The sequence below is a fragment of the Hemicordylus capensis genome, chromosome 7 (assembly GCF_027244095.1).
Source record: "Hemicordylus capensis ecotype Gifberg chromosome 7, rHemCap1.1.pri, whole genome shotgun sequence".
NCBI classification, from domain to species: domain Eukaryota; kingdom Metazoa; phylum Chordata; class Lepidosauria; order Squamata; family Cordylidae; genus Hemicordylus; species Hemicordylus capensis.
In genome coordinates this window covers 24,508,653-24,533,919 of record NC_069663.1, presented here as the reverse complement: position 1 = coordinate 24,533,919, position 25,267 = coordinate 24,508,653, and the positions used below count along the sequence as shown (strand labels likewise).

Below are 25,267 nucleotides of genomic sequence, written 5' to 3'. Positions count from 1 at the left end.
TGGCGGATGCATGAACAAGTGGGCTAACTTGTGAAGATGATAATTATCAATTAAGATTATAGTGGAAGGAAAGTAGGCCAATGAGTTCTTACCAGAACAACTTGTTTCAGTTTTGTCTCTCTGAAATCTACTGTCAATTAATTTCATTGGATGACCCCAAACTCTAGTGTTACAGAAGAAGGAGAATCCTGCTTTCACTGGTATTTTTCCAAAATATCTTTTTATTAGGAACATCTCACATAACATAATAAGTAGATAGTAACAAACTTAACAAATTCATTAGTCAACATACAGCTGATATTAGCAATCAAGTAATTTGATACCAGATCGTATTTGCAGGTGTTCCTCAGTGTAGGTGTCCGGATGCGATTTTATGGAGTTTGGTTGTATTAACATGTACTCTATAAACCACCTTGAAATGAGTTTTAGGAAAGGCGGCATATAAATTGAACAATAAAAATGTTGTTGGACTACAACTCCCATCATCCCCCATCACAACGGCTGAAGGCTGGGGATGATGGGTCCCAAAGGCTGGAAACTCCTGGTCTGTGGGGTCAAACGTTAGCTAAATCTAGTCATATAACTAAAGGGGGAAAGCTACTATTTAAACTGGAAAGCAAACAATATATAGTCACAGCTCCTTAATATATATGTACAATTATATAAAGAACGCTTTTGCCACTGCAGTTCAGGAGATATCAAAACCAGAGCTCATATGCTCCTCTATTGTCAATTTTATCAAGATCTACAGCACACATATATAATCCCTTTTATAAGTTGTCATCCAGATTGTATGGATTCTTCTTATCTTGCTTATCTTCTAGCTGACCAGAATGCTTTAATATCTTATAATGTGGCTAAATTCTGTTTCATTTAGCTGTTCTGTTTTGAGGTTTAACTTGTCAATATTATATTACAACTTCTGTGGTTTACTCTGTTGGGCTTCTGTGTGTATGTATTATGTTGTACTGGTCTGTGACTGTAATAAAGTATTTGATTTGAAACTGGAAAGCAAACAGTGTATAGTCATAGCTCCTTAATATATATTTACAATTTTCTTTCAAGAAGGAATTCATACTCCTTCATACCAATGTCTCACCAGTCTTTTAAGATACAGCAATTTATCAAGTGCGGAACTGCTTATGCATCAAAAGTAAAAGCCAGTGAGATATCTGAGGATACAGTCTGATTCAGGTGCTTGTTGGCCACTGACAGTTAAAGGAACAGAATGAAACTTCAGGATGACCCAACAGACACTTGTGCCTGTTGCAGAATCACCACAAAGCAGCATCAATCAAAATCCTCCCTCTGATACAGGCAACTGAAAGCACAGAAGCACTTTTATTCTACACGGGGACTGCTAGCTACTAGGCAAATACATGAAACAAGATTTTGTAGGTAAGGCAAAGCACTTAATTTTGAAAAGTATCACTGCACAGTGAAGGCAGGGTCAAATCTATTTTCTTTCTTGACCCGATGCTGTTAGCAAAGATGGAAGTGATGATTTTCTAGCTATTGCGAGCCTCTTCTCTGGAGAAACGACTGTGGAAAGTTCTGGAGATTGGAATGAGAAATAATTAAGTACAATATTATTATTTGTAGAGTGAAATATAGAGTTCATGTTGCTGTTTCTAGAGCCATGCGGTGCTTTACAGCATGAGCAACGACAACAACAGAAGAGTTCTGCCCCAAACAGCTTACAGTCTAAGGGTTGGTAGTGGGAGGTGGGGAGCCAAGACTAAAATGGAGCAAAATGATTTTGATTTTAGTAGCCAATTGCTGAGTGGATCCAATATCGATAATTAATTGATAATAGGATCCAATATTGATAATTAATTTAAAAAGTAGAAAGTACAGCTAGAGTTGCCAACTTTTTTTAAATTTTCCCTGGTCCCATGTCTTTAACAGCAGCTTGCTCGGCAGACACGAGCAGGTGCTTCCGTTTCCTTCCATGCAATGAAAAGAAAATGGCAGGTTTTTGCAGACCAAGAAGCTGCTGTTAATGGCACATGAGTGGGCCATGCTACTTTTTGTTGGTAAGTTGGCAGCCTTAGGCATAGTACGGTGAGCCCTGCTCCACCAGTAAGCCTCCTCCTCCCAAATCCTAGGGTGCTGCTAATCCTTTACCTGTCAAATGTAAATAGAAAAACAATAGCCGTGACTGGGGTCACTTCCTATTGTTGCTTGTAAGAAATCCTCCTCCCCCCCCCCCCCCCGCCCCCAATGACTTTCTCTTGCCAGTGCCATGTCAGTTTGAAGAGAATTCAGCTTGTTACTGTTAGGTGAAATATGACCCCAGACAGCAAAGAAAAGAATCTCTGGAGTGCTTCCACTTTTTTTTTTTTTTTTTAATAAAGTTAGCTCATGAGAAACAGCAATTGCTCCAATGCAGATTGCTGTGGCTTTTGGAGAAGAGTGCTGTTGCACGAAAGACACACACACACACACACACACACACACACACACACACACAGCCCTACCTTAATATAGAAAAGTCACCCCCCAACGTAGGTTTTGCATTCAGATATTATCAAAACAAACCATGTCTGGAAAGGGGTTTCTCAACCTGGAAGATGGCGTTACTCACAGAACAGCAGGGCCTTCAGTGTTTCCGCCCAGGCAAGAGATCCCAGCAGAACGCCAAGGAGAACTCTGGCAGAGTAGCTCAGAGAGGCAGAATTGCCAGGTCGCTGGGGCTCCTTCCCTGGAAAGAGAAAAAGAACCAGGGTTGGGAGCTTCGCTGGGGGAGAGAGGGCCTGTGTTTACCCTTTTCCCGGTGGCCTCTTGGATTGAGGGAGATAATGAAGAAAATAGGGAGGGGGCAGAGCTGGAGGGCCCCTCAGGAGCTAGGGGGCCCGGGTTCTTTGAACCTATCCGCTCAATTGTAGCGACCCTCCTGGGCATCAGCCTTCAAGCCCTGCTCCCTGGCGTTGCGCCCACCATTCTGCCGGTCTGCCCTTCCAAATGGCTGCACGATACCACTCCAGAGGTGTGTTCAGAGCCCCCTTACACTGGGACCCTCACTCAGTTCAAGAATCCTTCGCTGATTCATCCCATGCGTGTCGTTTGCTTTATGAGAGGGGCTGGGTTCGCACGTAACGTGGCCACAAGGGAGCACAGAAGAACCGCCAGCGTGCCCGCCCGTTACTTCCACACCCTTTCTGTCTTGTGAGAACCCACCAATGTCAGGTGGGGAATGTCGGTTCCCCTCTTCTGGCTGAGATTCGCACCCCACATTTGAAGCTGGGCAGAGAGTGTCCAGCGGAGGAGAGAGGGGGCTGACGTTCTCCATTCGACATGGGGGCGGGGGGCGGTTTCTCCCAGCTTGGAGCAGGATGGGAGAGAGGGGTGCAACCAGAGCGGCCGGGAACCAGAGACAGCTGCACCTCCTTTCGTGCCCCTGCCCCCCAGCTCCTTAGGACAAGCCTCTACTGGTTTCTTTTTAGCCACATGCAAGTCTGTGTACATTTGATTGAAAGACCAATAGATGAATTGTCTAATCCTCATGATTAACCTACTAGCAGTTCCACCAGGTGAAAGCCCAGAATTCCTTGGAGGCGATGCATACTCACCACCAGCCTGTTCGGCGATCTTTAAAACCAGGTATCCTTTGTACTGCTGGAAATCTTCTCCTTGCCCTTGGCCCTTGGTCACAGGAACCTCTGCAGTTACTGTGTAGTTGCCGGTGTCAGCGCTGACTGCGTTCGTGATGTGTAAGGAGCAATCCTGTAGCACCTTTACTCGCCTTCTGGCTGAGCTGCCCTTCTGTTTCCATTCCTCCTCCTCTTGATGGTAATCGAAGATTTCTTCTTGTGTTCCAGAAAGGCTCCGTTTGGACCACACACAGGAATCAAACTGCTGTGGGATTCTTTCTTGAATCAGAGTGATGTTATGACCAGGCTTGGGATGTGGTGGATTAGAGGTGATCTGGATTTGAATCCAGGCTGTTAACAGAGTGGATAAGGTGGGTCAGAGTGGATCATCAGGTGGATCAGAGTGGATAATATCATATGATTCAGGATCAGGCCAGTACATCATCTGGCAACTACATGTAGGGTTGCCAACTTCTTTCCTAAGCCCTGCTCCTGTGCTTTTAATTGCTGCTTCCATTAGAGAGACAGGAGCTGGCCCTAATGTCTTTGGCACCCTAGGTGAAGTTTGACTTTGGTGCCCCTCCCCACCAGCCAAGAAGTGGGGAACCCTGGCTTTAACTGGAGCTGTGCAGGTTGCTCATTCACTGGGATGGAAGAGAGTTCAGGACGGGAGAGAGAGGAAGGCAAGGCAAGACTGGCTTTGCTTCGCTCGTTCTCCCCCCCCCCCCCGTGCCCCCCACTCCCTCTCCAGGGAGGAGAGCGAATGGGCACTTCTGACAGGTCAGACATGTCACCGGCTGCTTGGGGTGGAGGCATGTAGTGCCCACGCCAAGAACTGGTGCCCTAGACGACCGCCTAAGTCTCCCCAGTAGACAGGCCAGCCCTCTTCAGAGATGTTAGAGGTGGCCGTTCTTATCCCCACCTCTTGCAATGTAAACGACAGACGTTCCCAGTGTGACAAAGCAAAAGGTGGGGAAAGCCGCATTAGTTGAATTCCTGCCTTTTGCAGTAGCGGCCTGTCTGGGTGGAGCAGAATATGAGCTGCAGGTGTGGCCCCTTCCACTTGCCTCCCTGGCCCTCGCCTCGGCCCCGCTGTGGTGTTGTATAGGTTCGCCATTCACCTTGTTCCTCAACCTTGTCACACAGCTGTTAAAAAGCAATGGAGCCTTTTCATTAAAAAGATGGCAGCCGTAAGTGTGCGTTAATACTCACAAGAGACGCTTAGGTACACAGTTTGGAAGGCCTCCACTGGCTGCTGCTGGCTGGTTCCCTTCCCGGAATTCTGGTTGCCTTGAACCAGTATATTTACGGTGTAGTTTCCCTTGTCTGTCTTTCTTAGCTCCCTGATGTGTAAGGAGCAATCAGGCCCCAAGGTCTCCCGGCCCGTGTGCCCGGAGCCTCGTATCTGCCGCCTGGGATCTGATGTGTTTTGCGCAAGGATTTCATCTGATCTCCCTGATGGGCTATCCCGGGTCCACGAGCACTCAATAAGTGGGCTTGGGATGTTTCTCAAGGAGAAGGTGACGTCTTGACCTGCACTGGGGTTCGGTGGTTTCACATCCACAGAAAATCTAATCTGATTCTGTGCTGGTACCAGTTGGGAAAAAACACAACTCAGGAGGAAGCCTGCAAGAAGAAGAAAAGACATCCTAAGTAGAACAAATCAAACTTGGTGGTGCTTCTTTCAACTCGGTGGATCTTGAGAGAGCTGGTCTTGGGGTAGCAAGCATGAATTGTCCCCTTTGCTTAGCAGGGTTCACCCTGGTCTGCATTTGGTTGGGAGACTACATGTGTGAGCACTGTAAGATATCCCCCTCGGGGGTTGGGGCCGCCCTGGGAAGAGCATCTGCATGCTTGCATGAACAAGATCCCAGGTTCCCTCCCTGGCAGCATCTCCAAGAGAGGGCTGAGAGAGAGACTCCTGCCTGTAAGCATGGAGAAGCCGCTGCCAGTCTGTGTAGACAATACTGAGCTAGATGGACGAAGGGTCTGACTCGGTAGAAGGCAGCTTCTCATGTTACAACACTTGACAGAGATATCGTGAAATTCATTGCTGTTCCTTGTTTGGATCAGATTTATTACTTAAATTATACTTAATATTCCTTAAGGCCCGAGGAGGGTGGAAAGACAGAGGAAGTGATAGCAACCGCTCAGCTGCAGAGAGAGCATTCTGTTTCCTTTCTCCACTGGTGCAAAAGGTGAGAGCCTTCTAAGGGCTCTGGGAGGAAGGGAAGATAGGGGAAGTGAGAGCAGATGTGTTGTTGCTAGAATGTTGAAAGCATTCTGCTTCCCCCTTAGCCCAATACCTGGGCACCCAAGTGTGAGATCCCCGCCTAAATTGCTTTAGCAGAGACAGACAGAAGGAGAAAAACAAGACAGAATATCTAGCTGTTTTAAAAGATGTTATACGCTGCTTTAGGTACTTGTAGCAGAAAAGCAGTTGATTTTTGTGTATAAATACATGGCAAACACACAGAATAGTGATTTCAATCCATTTAGAGAGCTAGTGTGGTGTAGTGGTTAGAGTGCTAGACTAGGACTGAGGAGACCCGAGTTCAAATCCCCATTCAGCCATGAGACTTGCTGGATGACTCTGGGCCAGTCACTTCTCTCTCAGCCTAACCTACTTCACAGGGTTGTTGTGAGGAGAAACTTATGTATGTAGTACACCGCTCTGGGCTCCTTGGAGGAAGAGCGGGATGCAAAAAAATAAAATATTTTTTTAAAAAATTAGTTATCCTAGCTCCCCTCAGAGAATCCTGGGAATAGTAGTTTTGTAAGGGTACAGAGACCTCCCTGTTAGAGCTCACAAGCCCCCTGTACAAAACTACAATTCCCTGGGCAAAGGGACTGATAGATAAAGCAGTTTAAGTCTGTTGTGGAGATGCGCCCAGAAAGAAATGAGGAAAAAGTTTAACACAAGCAAGGGCTGCTAGCTTTAACTGATTTATCAGTTAGACTAGTTGAGTAGAAACATTTTAGATTTGCCTCCCCAAATTAATTGGACAACCCATTTTTAAAGGGTTTGGGGGGGGGGGCAGGGGTTAAGGCAAATACAAAATGCCCCTGGTGGCAAGGAACCTCTGAGAAATATTCCACTTTTACTCTTCCAAAACGGACATGCAACATCTCAGAAACAACGGAAGCCGGCTGTGTGCTATAAGGCTACAGGCTGGCACCCGATTTAAGTGACCAGAGCAGAATCAGGTAACCTTGGCCCTCCAGCTGCTGTTGAACTACAGTGCCCATCATCCCCAGCCAAGGTTGCCGACCCCTGGACTGGAAGACCTCCTCTTGAAATTGGGTCGTTCGTTAGAGTAATTCCTCCTGAGTAGTACTAATACCGTAGCGGCTCCTCCTAATGAGCCCAGGGGATGCAAAAGGAGGCAGCTCCAGTGCCTGCTCCCTCTCCTGCTCCGCCAGAGAACCGTGCTGCCTGCAGGCTGGCTATTCATCAGGTAGAGCTGCACAGTTAACTGGGCAGGTTGCTCTTTTCTCTCATGCCCCACCCGAGAGCTGTGCTGCCTGCCGGCTAGCCATTCGTCAGGGAGAGCTGCATGGAATTCTACCTGACAAATGGCCGGACTGCAGCTGTCCATCTACTTGATCTATTGAGTCACTTAGTCGGGATGTCAGCCTCTGTGTGTTGTGTGTTTGTTTTTAAATCACACACATATCTATGCAAATCTATCAGATTAATGGAATCTAGCTTGACTGATCCACTAGGATGCCATTCCTTAGGGGAAGGCATAAGGAGAAATGGAAAGTTGCAGGCTGGGATAAAAGGCAGACGGTGTATCTGAAAAAGTAGATCGTTCCTAGTACTCACCTGCCAGAATAAGGGCTTTGGGTGACCCTCGCGGGCTTGTGGGTAGCGCCATCATCTCTTTGTCCTGCAGAGAGAGCCTGTTGGGACGAGTGAGCCTGCAAGAGGGACCCTCCTTGCTCCCTGATAAAGACTGGGGTTGCTCTGTGGTGTGTTCCTCTGTCTGGTGGTGACAGGTTTTTGTGCAGGGGCACATGAGTTCCTGTTTTGTCCCCAAGGGAAGGAAACACAAACCGTTACACAAGGGGTGATGCTATTGCCAGTCACGATGATGGGCGAGCCAAACTCTTTTGCCTTTTGGGGGCCCATTGGCGTCTTTGTGTTTCGCCACATTAAGGTGACTAAGGCTGAGTCTGAAGGGCACTTGGAGCACAAATTGGGAAGTGTGGTAATGTAATAGATCCATGGAAACTAGCTTGATGGACCAACTAGGGTACCAGGTCTTTGTGGGGCGTTGGGGGTAGCAGAGTTTTGTAGGGCAAACTTCCTTGGGGAGATGATCATTTGCCATGTGTTGGCGGCACTTGCAGAGGCAACAATAGACAGTTCCTTGCCCCCAAGGAGCTTACAATCGGAAATAAACCATGTGGGGCACAGAGGGAGAGACAAGGGGATGGGCAAATATGGGCACGTCCTGCTCTGGGCACTAAAAGGTTGCCTACAACTGGGCACAAAGATTTAGAGGATAGGTCAAAAGCCAGGTGGGAAAGGAGGGTTTTGAGAAGGGACTGAGAGAGACAGGAGGTGGCACATCCATGTTCCAGGAGAGGGCAAGAGAGAATTTGCCCTCCCCCCTGCTGGCAAGGAGGGAGATGAGGCCGACACTCAGAAGGTTCAATCCCTGCCAGCATCTGCAGGAGCTTTCCCAGATGGGCGGCTTTACTGTGGCAGGAAGTTTATTTTTATTGATTGATTGATTGATTGATTGTTAGATTTAGATACTGCCTTTCATTAAAAACAATCCCAAGGTGGTTTACAAAAGTTTAAAAAAAATACAATAAAAACGACAGTTAAAAATATTAAGCTAGAAATATGAAACAAATCTGATTTTAAATATATAAAATACAAACATAAGAACTATATGCGGGTAACACACACAGAAGCAGCAATAGAAACAATCATGTCAAGGCCTGGATAAAAAGCCAAGATTTAACAAGCTTTCGAAAAACTGCGATGGAGTCTGAGGAGCGAATGGCCACTGGGAGAGCATTCCAGAGTCTGGGGGCAGCCACAGAGAAGGCCCTGTCCCGCGTGCACGACAACTGAGCCTCCCTCATTGTCGGCACCCGGAGCAGAGCCTCCTCAGATGATCTCGTCAAGCGGGCAGCAACCCTTGGGAGCAGGCGGTCCCCCAGGTATCCTGGGTCCAAACCATTAAGGGCTTTAAAGGTCAAAAGCAGCACCTTGAATTGGACCTGGAAACACACTGGTAACCAGGGCAGCTCTTTCAAAATAGGTGTGATGTGATCCTAAAGTGCCTAAAGTTATGCTGTTCGGGGCACTGCACCAAAGGGCAACCTGTTTAGGATGCATGTAATGCACAGTAGCTGTGAATCACCAGGAGCCAAGCTGAGTTATGCCATTGGCTGTATGTCGTCGTCCTGACATGGCTGTAAATGGTCCCCTCGTATGAACTTCCCCTCCGCCCAGCCTAAGTTTGGCAAAGCTGCGTTCAATCGCCATTTGGGAAAGCTCCAGGTAGGGTTAGGCACCCCGATGAAGCCTTGGAAAGCCGCTGCCAATCAGAGTGGGCAACACGGACCAAGGTGGACCAAGGTTCTGACTCGGCATAAGGCAGCTTCCTGTGCCCTTAAGAGGCCTGACCGGACCCCAGTGAGAGTGGGCCCCTAACTCATTTCCACTATCCTGAGTTTCAGAATAGGGCAGCCGGCAGCTCGGAGGACTGCACAGTACCTTGCTTTAGAGGACTCCAGCTCTCCAGCTCGGCCTGCCAAATCCTCCAAATCTTCTGCGAATTTTTGCGAATATTCGCGGAGAAGTTTTTGTATTTGTTTAGAGCCACAAAATGACTCTGTGCTGCAAACTGATGCCCTGAATTGATATCAGAAGTCATTCAGAGAAGACTCTGGAATTAAGACACCCCCCCCCATTTCTAACATCAAAAAACGTGGGATGGGGTGGGGAAACATAGTCTTGGATTCAGGCACCTATAGCCAGAGGACACCCCAGATGATGTGCCACCTCCTGACCATAAGTTAAGACCGGGTTCCCCCGCTCTCCTGATTTGGACTCTACTCTGGACCCTGTCCAGATTCACATAAGACGTGGAACCAAAGGAGGTCTTGCATACATTGGCAATGTCTAGCAGCTCACGACTAACTCAGATGGACACTTGTTTTCTTATGGCCATTTTGACCTGCATGTATGTATGTAACTTTCCGCTTTCAGAACATGGTCTGTAGCATATTTGCATGCTAAATCAACTCTGCCAGAACAACGGCCGACCACGGCACGAACTCCCACTGACAACACCCCTGGGGGACCCCCTGGACCTGGAGAAGACCCTCTGCCGTTGAGGACCCACACCCAGAGGCTGCAATTGGCAGAAGACTGGCACAGCCCTGCTGGCCACACACAAGGTGAGGCCAGGATCTGACCCTCCCTTGGACCTTTTGGACATTCCTCTCACTGAACTCTTTTAAGCGGACTCGACCCAAACCCGTAGGAACTCGCGTACCGTGCTATATTCCCTCCACCATTGCAACCACACATTCTTTAGTACGCGGCCGTGTTTTATCGGGAAATTCTATTCACTGCTGTATTGCCTTTTGTAAACCATCTGCTAATAAAAGTCATTCTGTCTTCCCACCACTCCAGGCTTTTGTTCACTTCCCACCCACTCCCCTGAGCAATTATCCACTCTCAGAAGCTGCAAGGGTCAAGCGAAAAAGTGAGAACTCTGCTACCCAGTTGTTCAAAAACAATTGCTACCTATATTGTGCAAACCTGGCATCCTTTCTCTTCTGTTTCTTTACCAGTTGCATAACAGCAGCAGTTAATGTGTGTGGCAATGTGTGCCTCTGCCCTTCCTGCTAGGAATTGGGACAGAGACCTTTGCTAATTCCATCTCCCCACTGCCCGCCATCATTGATGCAAAATCTAGCAAGGGTATTGATGAAAGTCAGGAAAACAGCCAGCATGTGGTCTGTATTGGGTCATACAGCTTCTGTTACTTCACTTACTGGCAGGTGGAGAGTATGCCACCACCTAGTGGCCAAAGTGGGATGTGCCGCTTCTTGTGTCAATGTTATCATTCTATATAGCCCTGAACAAACCCTGACAGCTAAAGTGTGCCATCGAGTTGGTGTCGACTCCTGGCGACCACAGAGCCCTGTGGTTGTCTTTGGTAGAATACAGGAGGGTTTCACCATTGCCATCTCCCATGCAGTCTGAGAGGAAGCCTTTCAGCATCTTCCTATATTGCTGCTGCCCCAAATAGGTGTTTCCCATAGTCTGGGCAACATACCAGTGGGGATTTGAACCGGCAACCTCTGGCTTGCTAGTCAAGTCATTCCCCCACTGCTAATGTCCCTATAAATCTGGAGACACAGGGATGCAAACCCGCCCTGGACAGGAATATAGGAAGCTGCCATATACTGAGTCAGACCATCGGTCTATCTAGCTCAGTATTGTCTTCACATGTTTGGTTCCCTATTCCCAAGTAATAATGTGGGGGTGCCTATAGTAGTACGGGGGAACATTCTGAACATGCTCAGTAGTTATGATTCCTTCCTGCATGTTCCTGGCATTCCAAACAGATTCCGGACCTAGGGGCTGGCAAATCCTGTCTCCAATGGAGACTTCCTAGAAGGGTTTTTGATGGGTGTAGTCTGCAAATCAGCCGTTGTAAGCAAATACTTGGAGTTACATTGTGTTGAGAGATAGGATTACCAGCTCTGATGGAAACTCTCCCAGGAGGGGTTTTTCCCCAAAAAAACCCCACCCATATTTTTCACTCTTTTAAGCTGTTAAAATTCAATGGTCACCCGGATGTTGATGCCAATTTCTGGAGACTCTAGACCAATCTTGGGGAGTTCACAACCCTACTGAGGGATGTGAGGCAGAGACACCCCAATGACCTTTCTCTGGGCCCCCCACCTTTTCCCTCCGTGACTCACAGGGTGTGGTCCATCTGCCACTTGCTTGACAGAAGGTCCTTGTTGTATTCTGGCCCCTTGCTTTGCATAATGGTTATCAGCTGGGACTAACTTGTTTGTGACCTTTGATGGATTGAAAGGGAGGGACCCTAGAGAACTTCTCCCATCATTATCCCAGTCCTTCCACCATTGCAGTGTCTTGTCGCTTTGCTTTTCGTTCTTCTGGGATCGGAAAAAAACCCCTTGTCAAGTCTGTAGCTCAGACAGCGTGAGATGGAGTCTCAACTGTCCGGCCCAAGGAAGCAGCCTTGGAAAAAGTTTATTCTTGCAGGTAAGAAGGATGGTCCATAAAGCAGAAGCAGCAGACTTTAGGACTCCAAGTTAGAAGCCAGAAACCCTGAGCATCACTGACTGCTGGGGATGCAAACACACTCTGCACCTCCTCAGAGGCACCCTTGGAAAACGGCTTGGAAACGGCAGGTGGTCCAAAATAAGGCCATAAGATTCATAATGGGGACAGGGCACTTTGATCATATCACACACTGGCACTTCATCAGCTGCACTGGCTCCCAGTACATTTCTGGACCCAATTCAAAGTCAAAGTGCTGGTTTTAAACTTTAACGCCCACCACAATTTGGGACCAGATTACCAGAAAAGAGGACCTTATCCCTTTTGTCCCTGCACAGACCTTAAGAACTTCTTTAGAGGCTCTGCCTCTGCCAGATGAGGTGGATACTAGGGAGAGGGCCTTTTCGGTGGTGGCACCCCCGTCTATGAAATAGCCTACCTTGTGCCATCATTATGGTCTTTTAGGTGCCAGGTGAAGACCTTTTTTATTCACCCAGACTTGTTAAAGTCTTAAAGCATTTAATTTAATAGTTTTGATGTTTTAAAGTTTTGCTTTAATTTTTAGGTGTTTAAATTGTAAGTTGCGTTATGGGTTTGTTTGTGAACCATCCAGATAACATTTGTTATGGGACAGCTATATAAATAAAGTTGTTGTTAATGAATGTGCTCCCAAACTTATCTTGGGCATTCACCTCTATAAATGTTGGTGTTGCATACTCGCCAGATATTATCTGGATATTTACATAATTGCAGAACATTCACCGTATATGGACCCTAACGCTTGATGTTTATATTTCACATGTTGATTTTTCCTTTCAATATTTGAAGATGGTGAAATCATCTGCTTCCATCTTCCCTATCATGTGCTGTCCTGATTGATCATCCATGTAACTTAGTTGATCACTTTTATAGGCAACCTGTTTGTCAAGTTTAAACTGTAATATGCTTCAAGCATCCTGATCCAGCTGGCTATAACTTTAAAATCCAGTGCAAAATCTGCATCCAAAATTCAGATAAATGTATATGTTATTACGTATGGTTACTTCTGTTGCATGACACTTAAAATGTGTTGTTCCTCACTGATTTTTGTCATGGCCCTTGGATATAAGTTAATAAATTGCTACTGTTGGTGCCATTTTCCTGCTGTATGGCAGGAAGAGGTCCAACTGATAAAACCTTTATCATCTCTGCATCTCTATGCTGAGAAAAAGCTGCATCTGTTTAATTTCTGTCTGTCATATACTGTTGTTAAAGGCATAGGAGTCTTGCCAGAGAGAACATGGCAACCCTGATTTTGGATGACATGGGTTGTGTGCTCAACTCAAGAACCAGGATAGAGGATGGAGGAAAAGGGAGATGGCAAAGAAATGTCGGCCAGAGAATATGAAGATCAGTTAGGGTCAAACTTTCCATCCAATTTGATTTTATCCCTGCAGCTTTTACCATCCTGAGCTCCTCCTTCCAGACAACTTTGGCTGCAGGTCCAAAAACTGATAGCCTGCATACACGGCACTCCACAGAGGATCAGAATATGACCATCTCTCCAGAAGAAACTACACAGGACACCCAATTTTGTCAGCAGTACCAAGGGAAGGACACCACAACCCTTCCCACCAGCTTCTGGGGAGGGTGGGGTCAAATTGGGAAGGCACGGGGGGGACACCACCCCTACACCCCACTGCTCGGAGCCCCCCAGGGCTGCTTTAAAATAATGCATTAAAATGTTGGGAATCTGTTGATAAGCCCTCTTGCAGCCCATGTCTCTTGGCTCTGAGAATTAGGCCTCAGTCATGCCAAGGAATGAAACTAGAATGTGCCAGAATGTTTGGAGAGTGTGATGTTGGGAACTGTATTTTGAATGCTGTGATGGGGTTTAAATTAAAATATAAAGGTGGAGAGATTTTCCCAACACTGAAACAGTGTTGTCTGTGTTTGTCTCGGGTTTGCTGCCTCCCTTCTTAGCCTCACTCTTAATTTAGGCTTTTCTGTCCCGCACCCCTTTGTAGATGGACTGTACTTGGTTAAAATGAGCTCCCCTGGCAACCGAAGCCAGCTGTTCGGTTCCTCTCTGACTCTCATCTGTAGCACCGCCACTGCTGACTTGACCCCTGGCCCCCAGCACCACTGGCTTTTCGATCACACCACACTGAATGTGAGCGGGAGTTGCGGGAGCGTTGATTTCACTTCCTGGAGAAGCCAGGGGACCTACGAATGCAACTTATACAACTCTGAAACCAACGTCACAGCCTGGGTAACTGCATATGTGAACATAACAGCAGAGCAAGGTGAGTTTCTAGGCTTTCTTGCCTGTTGTGGAGAAGAAGGGAGCAGAGTGGGAGGGAGACCAGTCTGTGCCCCCCAAGAGATTTATACACAGCCCAAACCGACCCACATTTTCTCAGACGCGAGTCCCACTTTGTTCAGTGGGGCTCAGCCCAAAGTGCATTTAGGAGGGCAGCCTTAGTATTTTAAATCTATGGAGGGACTGTGTGGATCCTTCAACAGAGAATGCTTGTGAAGCAACCTGGAGGTTGCTAGTCTTCCAGGACTGACCTGAAGCCTCCAGGAATCCGCATCCATCTCCAGGTGATGATTGGAAGCAAACCTGGAGAATGTAATGGCTTGATATGGTGGGGAATACTGGGGGGTGGGGTAGCTTCAGTCGGGGCGCCTCTTACATGAGGCAAGGTGAGGCAGTCACCTCAGGCGGCAAATGATTGAGGCACCAGTGGGGTGGCAAGATTCCTTAAGTCGTCACCGTCAGAGCAGCTCTTTGGGACTGATCTGACCCTTGCAAACGTTGCCTCTCCTCACACTCTTGGAAAATCTCACAAGAAGCCCGAGGAGAGGAGGAGAGGCTGTTGGCAACCTGCAGAGTAAACAACAGGCACTCTGCATACATATGTACTCTGGAACCGCACTCTGCATACGCAAGCATACATATGTGCCAGGAACCCCAGAAGGATGAATGTGCCCCTCTTTGGTGCTGACTATGCGTGGAGAAACAGCCAGTAGGGAAGTGCTTCCTTCCCCTCCTTCTCTGCTCAAAAGCACAGCCTCTGAAGCTGCTTTCCTTGTGGGGGGCAAAGCTGGGGCTTCGTTACACACATTTCTGGGTAGGTTACATTAGGGGTGTGCACGGACCACGGTTCCGCGGACCGGTTCGGTCCAGTTCGGCCCGACTGCAAGCCGGTTCGGTTGTTCGAGGGCCAGTGAGGGTGGTGCCAGGGGAGGAAATAAGCATGTCCGTGGGCTGCTGGAGGGAGTGCAGCTGCAGCAGGAAGGTACCTGGAGTGGTCGTAATGCTGATAAGGACATACTTATTTCCTTTTAAAGGTGCTGTTCGCTGCTCCCCCCCGCCCCCCCCCCCGGGCCACCTTCATCAGCCCTTGAACCGCCGAACCGGTTAGTGGTTGGGCTGAACCAAACTGGTTTGCTGAACTGTGATTCGGTCCGAATCCAGACCAACTTGCGAGCCTCATTCTGCACGCACCCCAGTTTAAGTAGTCCCCCACTGGATGAGAGACATCTGAGTTCAAATTCTCGCTTAGCTAAGAAACTTACTGAATCGCTTTGGGCTAATCCAGGGGTTCTGGACCTTTTCCCCTGGTGGTGTTGGGCTAGAGCTTCCATCATCCCTTTGGCCATCGTGGCTGGGGATGATGGGGGCTGTAGTCCAACAACATCTGTTGATCCCAGCCTGAGAACCCCCGAGCTAATATCTCTCTCGCAACCCTGCCTACCTCACAGGGTTGTTGTGAGGGTAAAAATGGGACCTGCTCATGAACACCCCACCCCCCGAGCTCCTTCGTGAAAGAGCAGGATACAAAGGTGACCAATAAAACTGTGAAATCAGGATTCTCTCTTTAAAAGCAGGCGAAGGTCAAACCACAATGTCTTTTTTTCTTCCAGAGAATTCTTCCACTCCTTCGGAGCAGTCTTTGATCGCCATTTCCGGCATCGTGATCGGCTTGCTGGTGGCCGTGGTGGCTGTACTGGCCCTGATTGGAGCCATGCTGTACTGCTTCTGTAAGTGATCTCCTGGCCCGAGTCCTATTTCCAGCTATGCGAATCGGAGCAGAGAGGAGAAGCAGGAGAGGAGAAGCCACCCATACCCTGGTTGTGACACAAATCTACATACATTTGCATGGGAGGGAAAAAATGACATTACAAAGCGGGTGAGGCAGCGGAAGCATCTTTGATTTTTAGATAAAGCCTTATGTTCAGCCGTTGGCATATCTTACCACTACTGCTACTACAAATTTTTATATACCGCTCTTCAACCAAAGTCCTCAAAGCAGTTTATATAGAAAAATAAGCAATACATAAATAAGATGGTCCCCTGTCCCCAAAGGGCTCACAATCTAAAAAGAAGCACAAGACAGACACCACTGGAGGGATGCTGTGCTGGGGTCGGATAGGGACAGTTGCTCTTCCCCTGCTAAATAGAAGATCACCACCACTTTAAAAGGTGCCTCTTTGCTCAGTGAGCAGGGGTTCTTATCTTAGAAGGGCAAGACTACCACATGGAGAAGAAGACAGGTCTCCTGTACCTTTAATCGGTGCAGAGAAGAGGCAATTTCAGCAGGTGCATCTGGTTGGGGGGAGGACACCTGTTGAAATGCCGTCTTCTGTGCATCTATTAAAGGTATAGAAGACCAGTCCTCTTTTTCATATGGCAGCCCAGAAGGGACATCTTCTGCCTATGTGAGTCAAAAGCGGGGTGGTGGAGGTGAGGTTTGTCTTCTGTAATTTTCAAAGTGCTTATTTTAAAAATAGTTAATCTTTTAACAATCTGCTGAGTGAGTTATTGGGGGGGAGCAGGTGTGATTTTTTTAAAGTCAACCCCATGTTTTTAACTGATGAGCCATTGCTAATGTTTTTTAAAGGTGTGATACCCAATGTTTAAGCCACCTAATGGCGCAGCGGGGAAATGCCTTGCCTAGCGAGCAAGAGGTTGCTGGTTCCCTCTGGTATGGTTCCCAGACTGTGGGAAACACCTCTATTGGGCAGCAGCAAGATAGGAAGGTGCCGAAAGGCATCGACTCATACTGTGCGGGAGGTGGCAATGGTCAACCCCTCCTGGATTCTACCCAAGACAACCACAGGGCTCTGTGGGCACCAGGAGTCCACACCGACTTGAGGGCACAACTTTACCTTTACCCAATGTTCACCTTGTCTCCAGGTTTCTATGTTCGGCGTGAAAACCTGCCAGTGGTGGAATCAGCCCCATCCTTGTATGAGGATCTCCCTGCTGCTACACAGGTGATTGTACCTGAAGTGAGTAACTGAAGATTGCTTCTGTGGATGTAAAATGTTTTGAGTTTTGTAAAACTGCATTGTGTACACAGCCCTGCCTAGTCCCTCTGAAACCTGAAAAATGATTCTGGTTCTCTTTGTCCCAGGCCAAGGCTGAGAACCCTCCTGACCCCAGCACCACATACCAGGTAAATGCATAGACTTGGGGCACATGATACCGCCAGCTTGCTGAAGCTAAGCAGGTCTAGGGCTGGTCAGTGCCGGGATGGGAGACTTGCTCTGCTGCTGAGCTATGGCCCCTCTGTTTCCTGAGCCCCCATCACACACCGCTGAAGGCATCACTTTGGTAACTGCAATTATACAGGCATGGTAGTGCCTGTATAGTTGAGGTTGGGAGTGGAAACCATTATAAGTTCTGAATATCCTCTTGCTTGTAAAATCTATACTATACTTCCAAGCCCCCAGAACTTTTACTCACATAAACTAAGCGAAAAGCACTAGATCTTCTAAAAATTGGAGGCAGAGCCTTTCAAAAATAGAAGAGATACAAGAGTTTGAATATGAAGCCTTGCAAGATGTAGCCATGCTTGTTTGTGACCATTCGAATGGAAACCGTGATGTTCATGTGTGGGGCAGGGGGTGGGGGTGGGGATCCAGTTGAACTTTTGGAAAGAATCTGGGCCCATGCTCCAGTTTACTCTGTAATGGCTTGTCTTGCCCTGTTTGATATACCAAGGAGGTATTTCTTTTTCAGCTAAAGAGATGCTAAAAGAATTATGTATCCTATGGGCTGGTTGCCACCGTTTGTTTGTTTGTTTTTATCACATTTATATACTGCCCCATATATTATCTTTGGGCAGTTTAAGAACTAAAACACAACAATTAAAACCTTAAATAAAAGAAATTAAAATCACCATACATAAAACTTTATTATAAGCTCAAAGCCTGATGAAACAGGAGCGTTTTCAAAAGTCGTTTAAAAATAGCCAGTGATGGGGAGGTTCTGATGTCATTGGGGAGTGTGTTCCAGAGACCTGGGGCAACCCTAGAGAAGGCCTAGTTTGGGGCTGCCACCAAACGAGCCGGTGGTGACCACAACTGGATGTCGACCGATGTTCTTAATAGGTGGCGAGGTTCAGTTCCAAATGACCTTCAATTTCTATTTATTTATTTCTGGTAAATATGGGGCTGCTTTTATGGGGCTTTCTGTGTGTGTGGAGCTGCCTTTGTATGTAGTCCGGAAACTACAGCTGGTTCAGAATGTGGCAGCCAATTTAGTCTCTGGGTCATCTAGGAGAGACCATATTACTCCCGTTTTGAAAGATCTACACTGGCTGCCGATAAGTTTCCGGGCAAAATACAAGGTGCTGGTTATAACTTATAAAGCCCTTAATGGCTTGGGCCCTGGGTATTTAAGAGAACATCTTCTTTGTCATGAACCCCGCCGCCCATTGAGATCACCAGGAAAGGTCCGTCTGTAGTTGCCAGTGGCTCGTCTGGTGGCTACTCAGGGACGGGCCTTCTCCGCTGCTGCCCCGAAGCTTTGGAACATGCTTCCTGCTGAAATAAGAGCCTCCCCATCTCTGACAATTTTTAAAACATCTTTAAAGACACATCTGTTCACCCAGGCTTTTAATTAAATACCATTGTAATAGTTTAACATTGTTTTAAATATTGTTTTAAGGTTTTAAATTGTTGTAATGTTTTTAACTTTTTGCTGGCATTTATTTTAACCAATGTTTTCATTTCTCTGTTGTCTTTCTTGGTTTTAACTCATGTTTAAACTTCTTCTGTTGTTTTCTTGTTGTAAACCACCCAGCGACGTAAGTTTTGGGCGGTATAAAAATAAGTTAAATAAAAATAAATAAAAATGAATGAATAAATAAACAAATATGGACAGTTGGAGAGTATGTTAATGCCACAGCTTTTCAGTGTGATCTAAAAAATCTTCTAGCTTCATGCTGAATTGACTCAGATTTTCTCTTCAGACACTGCAGCATGGAGAGGACAACTTCTATGAAGAATTGAGGAAGTAAGAGAGAATGGTCTGCTCCTTCTCCCTCTGCTGTTTTGCCCCCCCCCCCGCCCCAGGGCTTGGTTCCTGAAAGTAATTGATCCTGGGACTTGCGTATGCCTCAAAGGCCAACATGAATGTCTGCCCATCAGTCCCAGAGATGGGGGAGATGGGCTGTGATTTCCCAGAGGGTAAAGAGAGGAGTCCTCAAATTCCAGGATGCCTCTCAAGACCAGTTGCAGGGGAGTAACAACAGCGAGGGCATGCTCTCAACTCCTGCCCGTCGGCTTCCAGCAGCATTTCGTGGGCCACTGTGTGAAAAAGGATGCTTGACTAGATGGGCCTCCTTGGGCCTGATCCAGCAGGGCTGACCTTATGTCCAGGGCTGTGCTTTAGCATTGTAGACTGGTCCAGTGCTCGATCCCTGAACCAATGAAGCCCTGCCCTGCCCCCTCCCGGCCCCCACACCCTTGACTATTTCTCTTTTTCAGGTAACATCTGAATGACATCTGTGCTGCTGTGAAACTGCCTCTCCCTGCGGAGTCCAGCTGACGCTTCTTCCTTCCTTTCTGCCCGTTTGGAAACCTCGGCCAGCTCAGTGGCTGAGTCAGAAGCAAACCCAGACTGATCCCCAGTAGGCGTACACACAGATGATGGGCTTTGCTGAGTCAGGCCTGTTTGGGATGACACAGGGTGCTACAATTCAATAAATGTCTGCAGTTGAACATCTGGAGTGAGAAATCTGTGGCTTTTCTATTTGTTTCTTCCTAAGACAGCAATCCTGTGCACGCTTCCTTCCTGCCCCTGTATCTTTCTTTCTGTTAAAATTGCATCCCACTTTATTCCTTCCTTTCAACGCTCACCCCTGCGTTGTTTTCCACAGGGTTGCCCACTCTGACTGAAGTTATCATTGGAGATTTCCCCTGCACTCAAATACTATCCACACTCACAAGCCATTGCAATCTCGAGTCTTGTTTCCAATCATCTTCTGGAGATTGAGGCCAGTTTCTGGAAGCCCCAGGCTGGTTCCCGAGAGCTGGCAACCCCGATTCTCACCCTTCTTTTATATCTGCTTAGGGGAGCAACTGTAATTCTCTGCACACATGGCAGGATACCAAGCAAATCCACATCCAAGTGACTAAGTCACTAGTGTGACAAATGTCTCCAGATCTGCCCAGAGGTGCACATAGGTAATTTTGGAGCCTGATCCTAAAGGCCTTTTGGTACCCCACCACCACCACCAGATAAGCTACAATGGACTATGTTTTACACCAGAACATGCTCAGGGAAAGCTGGAAACTCTTTTTATTTTTAGAAGAGATTCTGAATTAGATACTTCCCACTGACTTGCAGTGATACACCACATTTTGCATACTCAACATTTGGAGGCCCCCCAGGCCTGCAGGGGACTGGACCTCTGCCCGGAAGTCCAATCCAAAGAGCACCACTGGATCCACCGCCTGAAGAGGGAGGCTTCATCCTGCTTCATGACAGGGCCAGTCCTGGACTCACAAGTACCTGGGAACATAGGAAACAGCCATATACTGAGTCAGACTCTTGGTCCCTCTAGCTCAGTATTGTCTACACAGACTGGCAGTGGCTTCTCCAAGGTTGCAGGCAGGAATCTCTCTCAGCCCTTTCTTGGAGATGCTACCAGAGAGGGAACTTGAACAAAAATATCCAAGGTGCTTTTCATATAATCTTTCCAGGCAAACAGAATCCTCGCTATAGAGTACAGAGCACAGCCAGAAACTAGGGACACTGGAAGCCTTTATTTCACCAGCAGATATGCTGGTCTCCTGGGGGTCTGGATGGGTTTCAGGAGCCATCAGAAGGCCCAGAAAGACTTCTTCATGGTTTCCAAATAGGTGATGCTTCTCTTCTAGGGGTTGGCTGATGTGGTTGCAGGCTGGAATGCTGCCCATATATGGCTGAGCTGGGTGGTCTTTTTCTTTTCTTCTTTTTCTACCTGCGGGAGAGGCTAGAATCAAAGCATGGAAACTGGGATTGCAAACATATGCATGCCCCACCACCCTTATCTCCAAGGGCCTGGAAAGGTCATTGTTAACCCACTAGATGTAATTTCCCATCAAATTCTGAGCTGGACTGCAGCTTCTTTGCTCTTCAGCTTCCTAAAGTTAAGCCAAGAGACACCCATTGACACCCTGCCCCCATCAACTGCTTGAAAAACCTCAGGACAGTTCCCCCCCCCCCTTTTTGCATTTTCCTTGTTTTTACGTAATTATTGGGGGGGGTGTTTTTTTAAAAAAGGAGAACATTTCTCTTGCTTTAGTTTGCAGGTTCTGGCTGGAGTTCCACTACACAGTACATTTTGTGGTGGCCCCTTTAATTACCCATATGCCTAAGCATGTGGTGTTGTGGGGCAGTATGGGTAATAAATGGCTGTTGCTGTGAAAAAGCATTAAACTTGCAGCCCAGGGCGTATGGCTAATTGAAACAGTCACTGCAAAGAAGCTGCTGCTAAATGGTGGAGTTATAAGTCAGGAGTATGCATTCATGGTTCTTAATTCACGATATATAAAAAAATGAAAAACTGTGATCTACCCAGGTTTGGGAGCTGTATGTGTGGAGAGAGCAAAGCGCCTGGACACCATGTTGAGCTGAAACACAAACTAACTTTTATTAGTTAGGGAGGAGGAGAGCTGGTCTTGTGGTAGCAAGCATGAATTGCCCCTTTTGCTAAGCAGCATCTGCCCTGGTTTGCATTTGGATGGGAGACTAGAAGTGTGAGCACTGTAAGATATTCCCCTTAGGGGATGGAGCTGCTCTGAGAAGAGCACCAGCATACTTGCATGCAGAAGGTTCCAGGTTTCCTCCCTGGCATCTCCAAGAGAGGGCTGAGAGAGACTCCTGCCTGCAACCTTGGAGAAGCCGCTGCCAGTCTGTGTAGAGTAGATAATACTGAGCTAGATGGACCCATGGTTTAACTCCGTATAAGGCAGCTTCCTATGTTTTCTTTTCAAACCTTCACCTTCTCCCCACACATTGCCACCTAGTGGCCCCGAATTATATACAACTATTTCCACAGTAAAGGTAAAGTATGCCATTGAGTCGGTGTCAACTCCTGGTGCCCACAGAGCTCTGTGGTTGTCTTTGGTAGCATACAGGAGGGGTTGACCATTGCCTTCTCCCACGCAGGCTGAGATGATGTGCACTCCCAATTTTCGGTTGTGTGGAAGCAAGGCAGGAGGAAAACCTGGGTAGCAAATAGGTATTTCCTGCCAAATACCTATTAGAGCAAGAGCAAGGGTTCTCTGAATGTGTGACATGGTGGCTGCCGAAAGAGTGAGAGCATCACACAGTCTGGTACTACCTACAGTACCCTTGGCCTGAAGTTGAAAGCTCCTCCTCTCCGTCTGTTCTCTTGTTCTGCCCTGCGGAAAAAGGACCAAACCTAGATTAAGATGAATTTGGTCTTTCTCAACCGTGTCAGAAACACAGAAACGCAATTTGGGGAGGGGGATGTGCCCGGACAGTATGATGTAACGAAGGAGCACAAAAATGAAACCCGCCCAGGACACCGGGGATTGCTTACCCAGGATTGTTCGAGTAGACCCGGTAATACAGCACCAAGCCCGTGAGTCCCACTTCGAGAATGATGGTCCCTGCAACTATGATCCGAAGGAGGGCATGGGGGTTTTCTGTTTCTCCCTGAATAGCTTTGTTTTCTGGAAGAAAGAAGAAAAAATCACACCTGAGAATGGGGAAGTGGCATCCTGTCCTCCTTCCCACCACCCCGTCTGATCTTGGCTGTTAAGGATCCTGCTGTTAGCCCTATTCACAGGTTATCTTCAACACATCTACCATCTGTACCCAGGACCGCTTTTAAAATGGACACAGGTGGACACGCAAAAACAGATACATCTGTACAGGACAACCTTGTTATCCATGGGTTTGGTATGCACGGATTCGCGTATCCATGTCGGGTAAAGGACACCCCACCTCGGCATATGTGGGGAGAAAGGGAGGAAAAAACACATTGACCTCATGTATCCATGGGTTGGAGGTGGCCAGAAATGACCATGGGGGACATTTCCGGCCACCATTTTGTTCATCGGAGCCACAAAACGGCTCTGTTTAAGTAAAAGAGAGAGAGATAAATTGGCAATTTTTGGCCAATTTTCAGCTGATTTGGGGGCATTCCAGGACACAGCGTGACAGCAGGGCAAGGAGCTCCCCCCGGCATTTCCCCCTGAAAATTGGCCATCCAGGAAACTCAGCCCCACAAACCCATTGTTTTCATGCCTCGATATTCGCCATTTCCATATCCGTGGTTGCAGCCAGGAGCGGAACCCCCGTCTATCCACCTGTAAAGACACCTGGATGCACACACAGTTTCATGTCTGAACAGAGCTGTTGGGGAGTCTGCAGGTTGGGAGACTGACTCTCCCAAACTTGCTTGTGGCTTTAGCACAAAGACAAACATGGTACCTGGTTCCTGGACACACCATCTCCCGCCTTTCCTTCTCCTCCCAGCCGTCCTCCAGAGCCAAACCTCCAGAGCCAAACCAAACCAAATATTCACACATTTAGTCTCCCATTCAAATGCAAACCAGGGTGGACCTTGCTTAGCAAAGGGGACAACTCATGCTTGCACCCACAAGACCAGCTCTCCTCTCAAGTCATGTAATGTGTGAATAATTATACAAGTGTACAGATCAATAGTCCTGGGCACGCAGTACAGCTCGTGAAGGTGAAGCGTGGTTCAGACTTTACTCAAAGGCTATGGGAGGCAGAAAAGCGGACATCAAACACGTACTTGAGTCTTTGACCAGCAAATATACATGCCCCTGTAGAAATTCACTGCTCGCCAGTTTCTGCTTGAGAACCACATAGTTGCCAGTGTCCTCGGCCTTGAGATTCCTGATGTGCAAGGAGCAGTTTTTGTCTCCGGTCTCGCGGCCCGTATAAGCCGGTCCTTGTTTTGGGGTAAAATGCGGAGACAGCAAGTAGCTGAAGATCCGATGCTTCTCCTCTTTCCCCCCTCGGAACCAGAAGCAGGTGTCAACATCCGCCACCTCTCCTCCAGGCACCAGAGTGACGTTTCTTTTGGCAACAGGAGCTGGTGGTTTCAACGTGATGCCCACATTAATGTACGTTTGACTCTGAATCAGCTGGAAGCAAGCATTGAAGACTCCGGCTGTGGGGGGTGCGGAGAGAGAGATTCGGTGTGAGGAAATGCAAAAACCTCAGAGGCACGAGCCTTATTCAGACGTTAGCTGCCTTTGCACGGAATGTGGAACCGCGGGTCCAATAGAAGTGCCTCCCTCACACCAGCTGCTATTGGCTGCCGGAGCTGTCCTTCAGTACAGAAGGAAGGCCTGGCCAGTGGCCGCCAGTTTCCCCTCCTCTCTGCAGTCTCACTGACTCTGGAGATGGAGCTCCTTGTGATGTCCGAATTTGGATGGGAGAGCAGGGGAGGGGGAGCTGAACTGCAGGTCCCCCTGCAGCACTCCCTCTAACAGGGCTTCCCAGATGATGTTGACGACAACTCCCAGAATCCCCTGCTGCAATGGCTTTTGCTTGGGGATCCTGAGAGTTGTAGTCAACCACATCTGGGAAGCCCTGTTAGAGGGAACTCACCGACTCTTGAAAAAAAGTTTAATCTCTCCAACCCACCATTTTAGATCCTGGTCCCTGTGGGTGTTTCACCCATGATCATGTCAGCCCGCCCCCTCCATGTGGGGTCTCAAACTCTCACCAGCTAGGAAGAACATCTGCCAGGACTTGCCACACCCAGCGGCTGGACATGATGCTCCAGGATGACTCCAGCTGCTGGACATGATGCTTCTTCCTCTCTGGGAGACCAGAATGGCTTGCCCAGGGCTGGCTGGGTATCTTTGTGCCCAGCAGGATGCCTGGGTTCTTTTCTCTGCCCGCGGCACCTTGGGGAGCTCCAACTGCCTTCCCATCACCTACCCCAGGCTTTCCTCCTCCCCCCATAGGGACCGGGACACGGCTCAGCAGCCAGTCCCCCCTCCTCAGGTGTGAGTGAGCTCCAAGGCGCATCAGCACCAAGGGAACAAGAAGAGGTCATAAAGGGGAAAGCCATGGTGATATGGGGGAAGGGGAGACATCACTGGGGAG

General features: G+C 47.9%; 1 protein-coding gene and 1 long non-coding RNA gene across 2 annotated transcripts; one reads left to right on the top strand and one right to left on the bottom strand.

Moving 5' to 3' along the window:
- Nucleotides 1-201: 201 nt before the first annotated feature.
- On the bottom strand, nucleotides 202-25,151 carry LOC128332883 (uncharacterized). Its single transcript, XM_053267658.1, has 12 exons — nucleotides 24,882-25,151; nucleotides 23,940-24,320; nucleotides 22,716-22,848; nucleotides 22,410-22,549; nucleotides 20,814-21,128; nucleotides 16,440-16,480; nucleotides 15,776-15,949; nucleotides 7,423-7,621; nucleotides 4,806-5,219; nucleotides 3,573-3,944; nucleotides 2,588-2,704; nucleotides 202-1,554 (listed from the first exon to the last, which is right to left on the bottom strand). Coding segments are annotated over exons 1-12 (2,499 nt in total). The 5' UTR covers nucleotides 25,093-25,151; the 3' UTR covers nucleotides 202-1,552.
- Nucleotides 17,074-19,794, top strand: LOC128332539 (uncharacterized). Its single transcript, XR_008310682.1, has 3 exons — nucleotides 17,074-17,151; nucleotides 19,134-19,177; nucleotides 19,651-19,794. It is a non-coding gene; the product is annotated as an uncharacterized LOC128332539 (long non-coding RNA).
- Nucleotides 25,152-25,267: the final 116 nt, after the last annotated feature.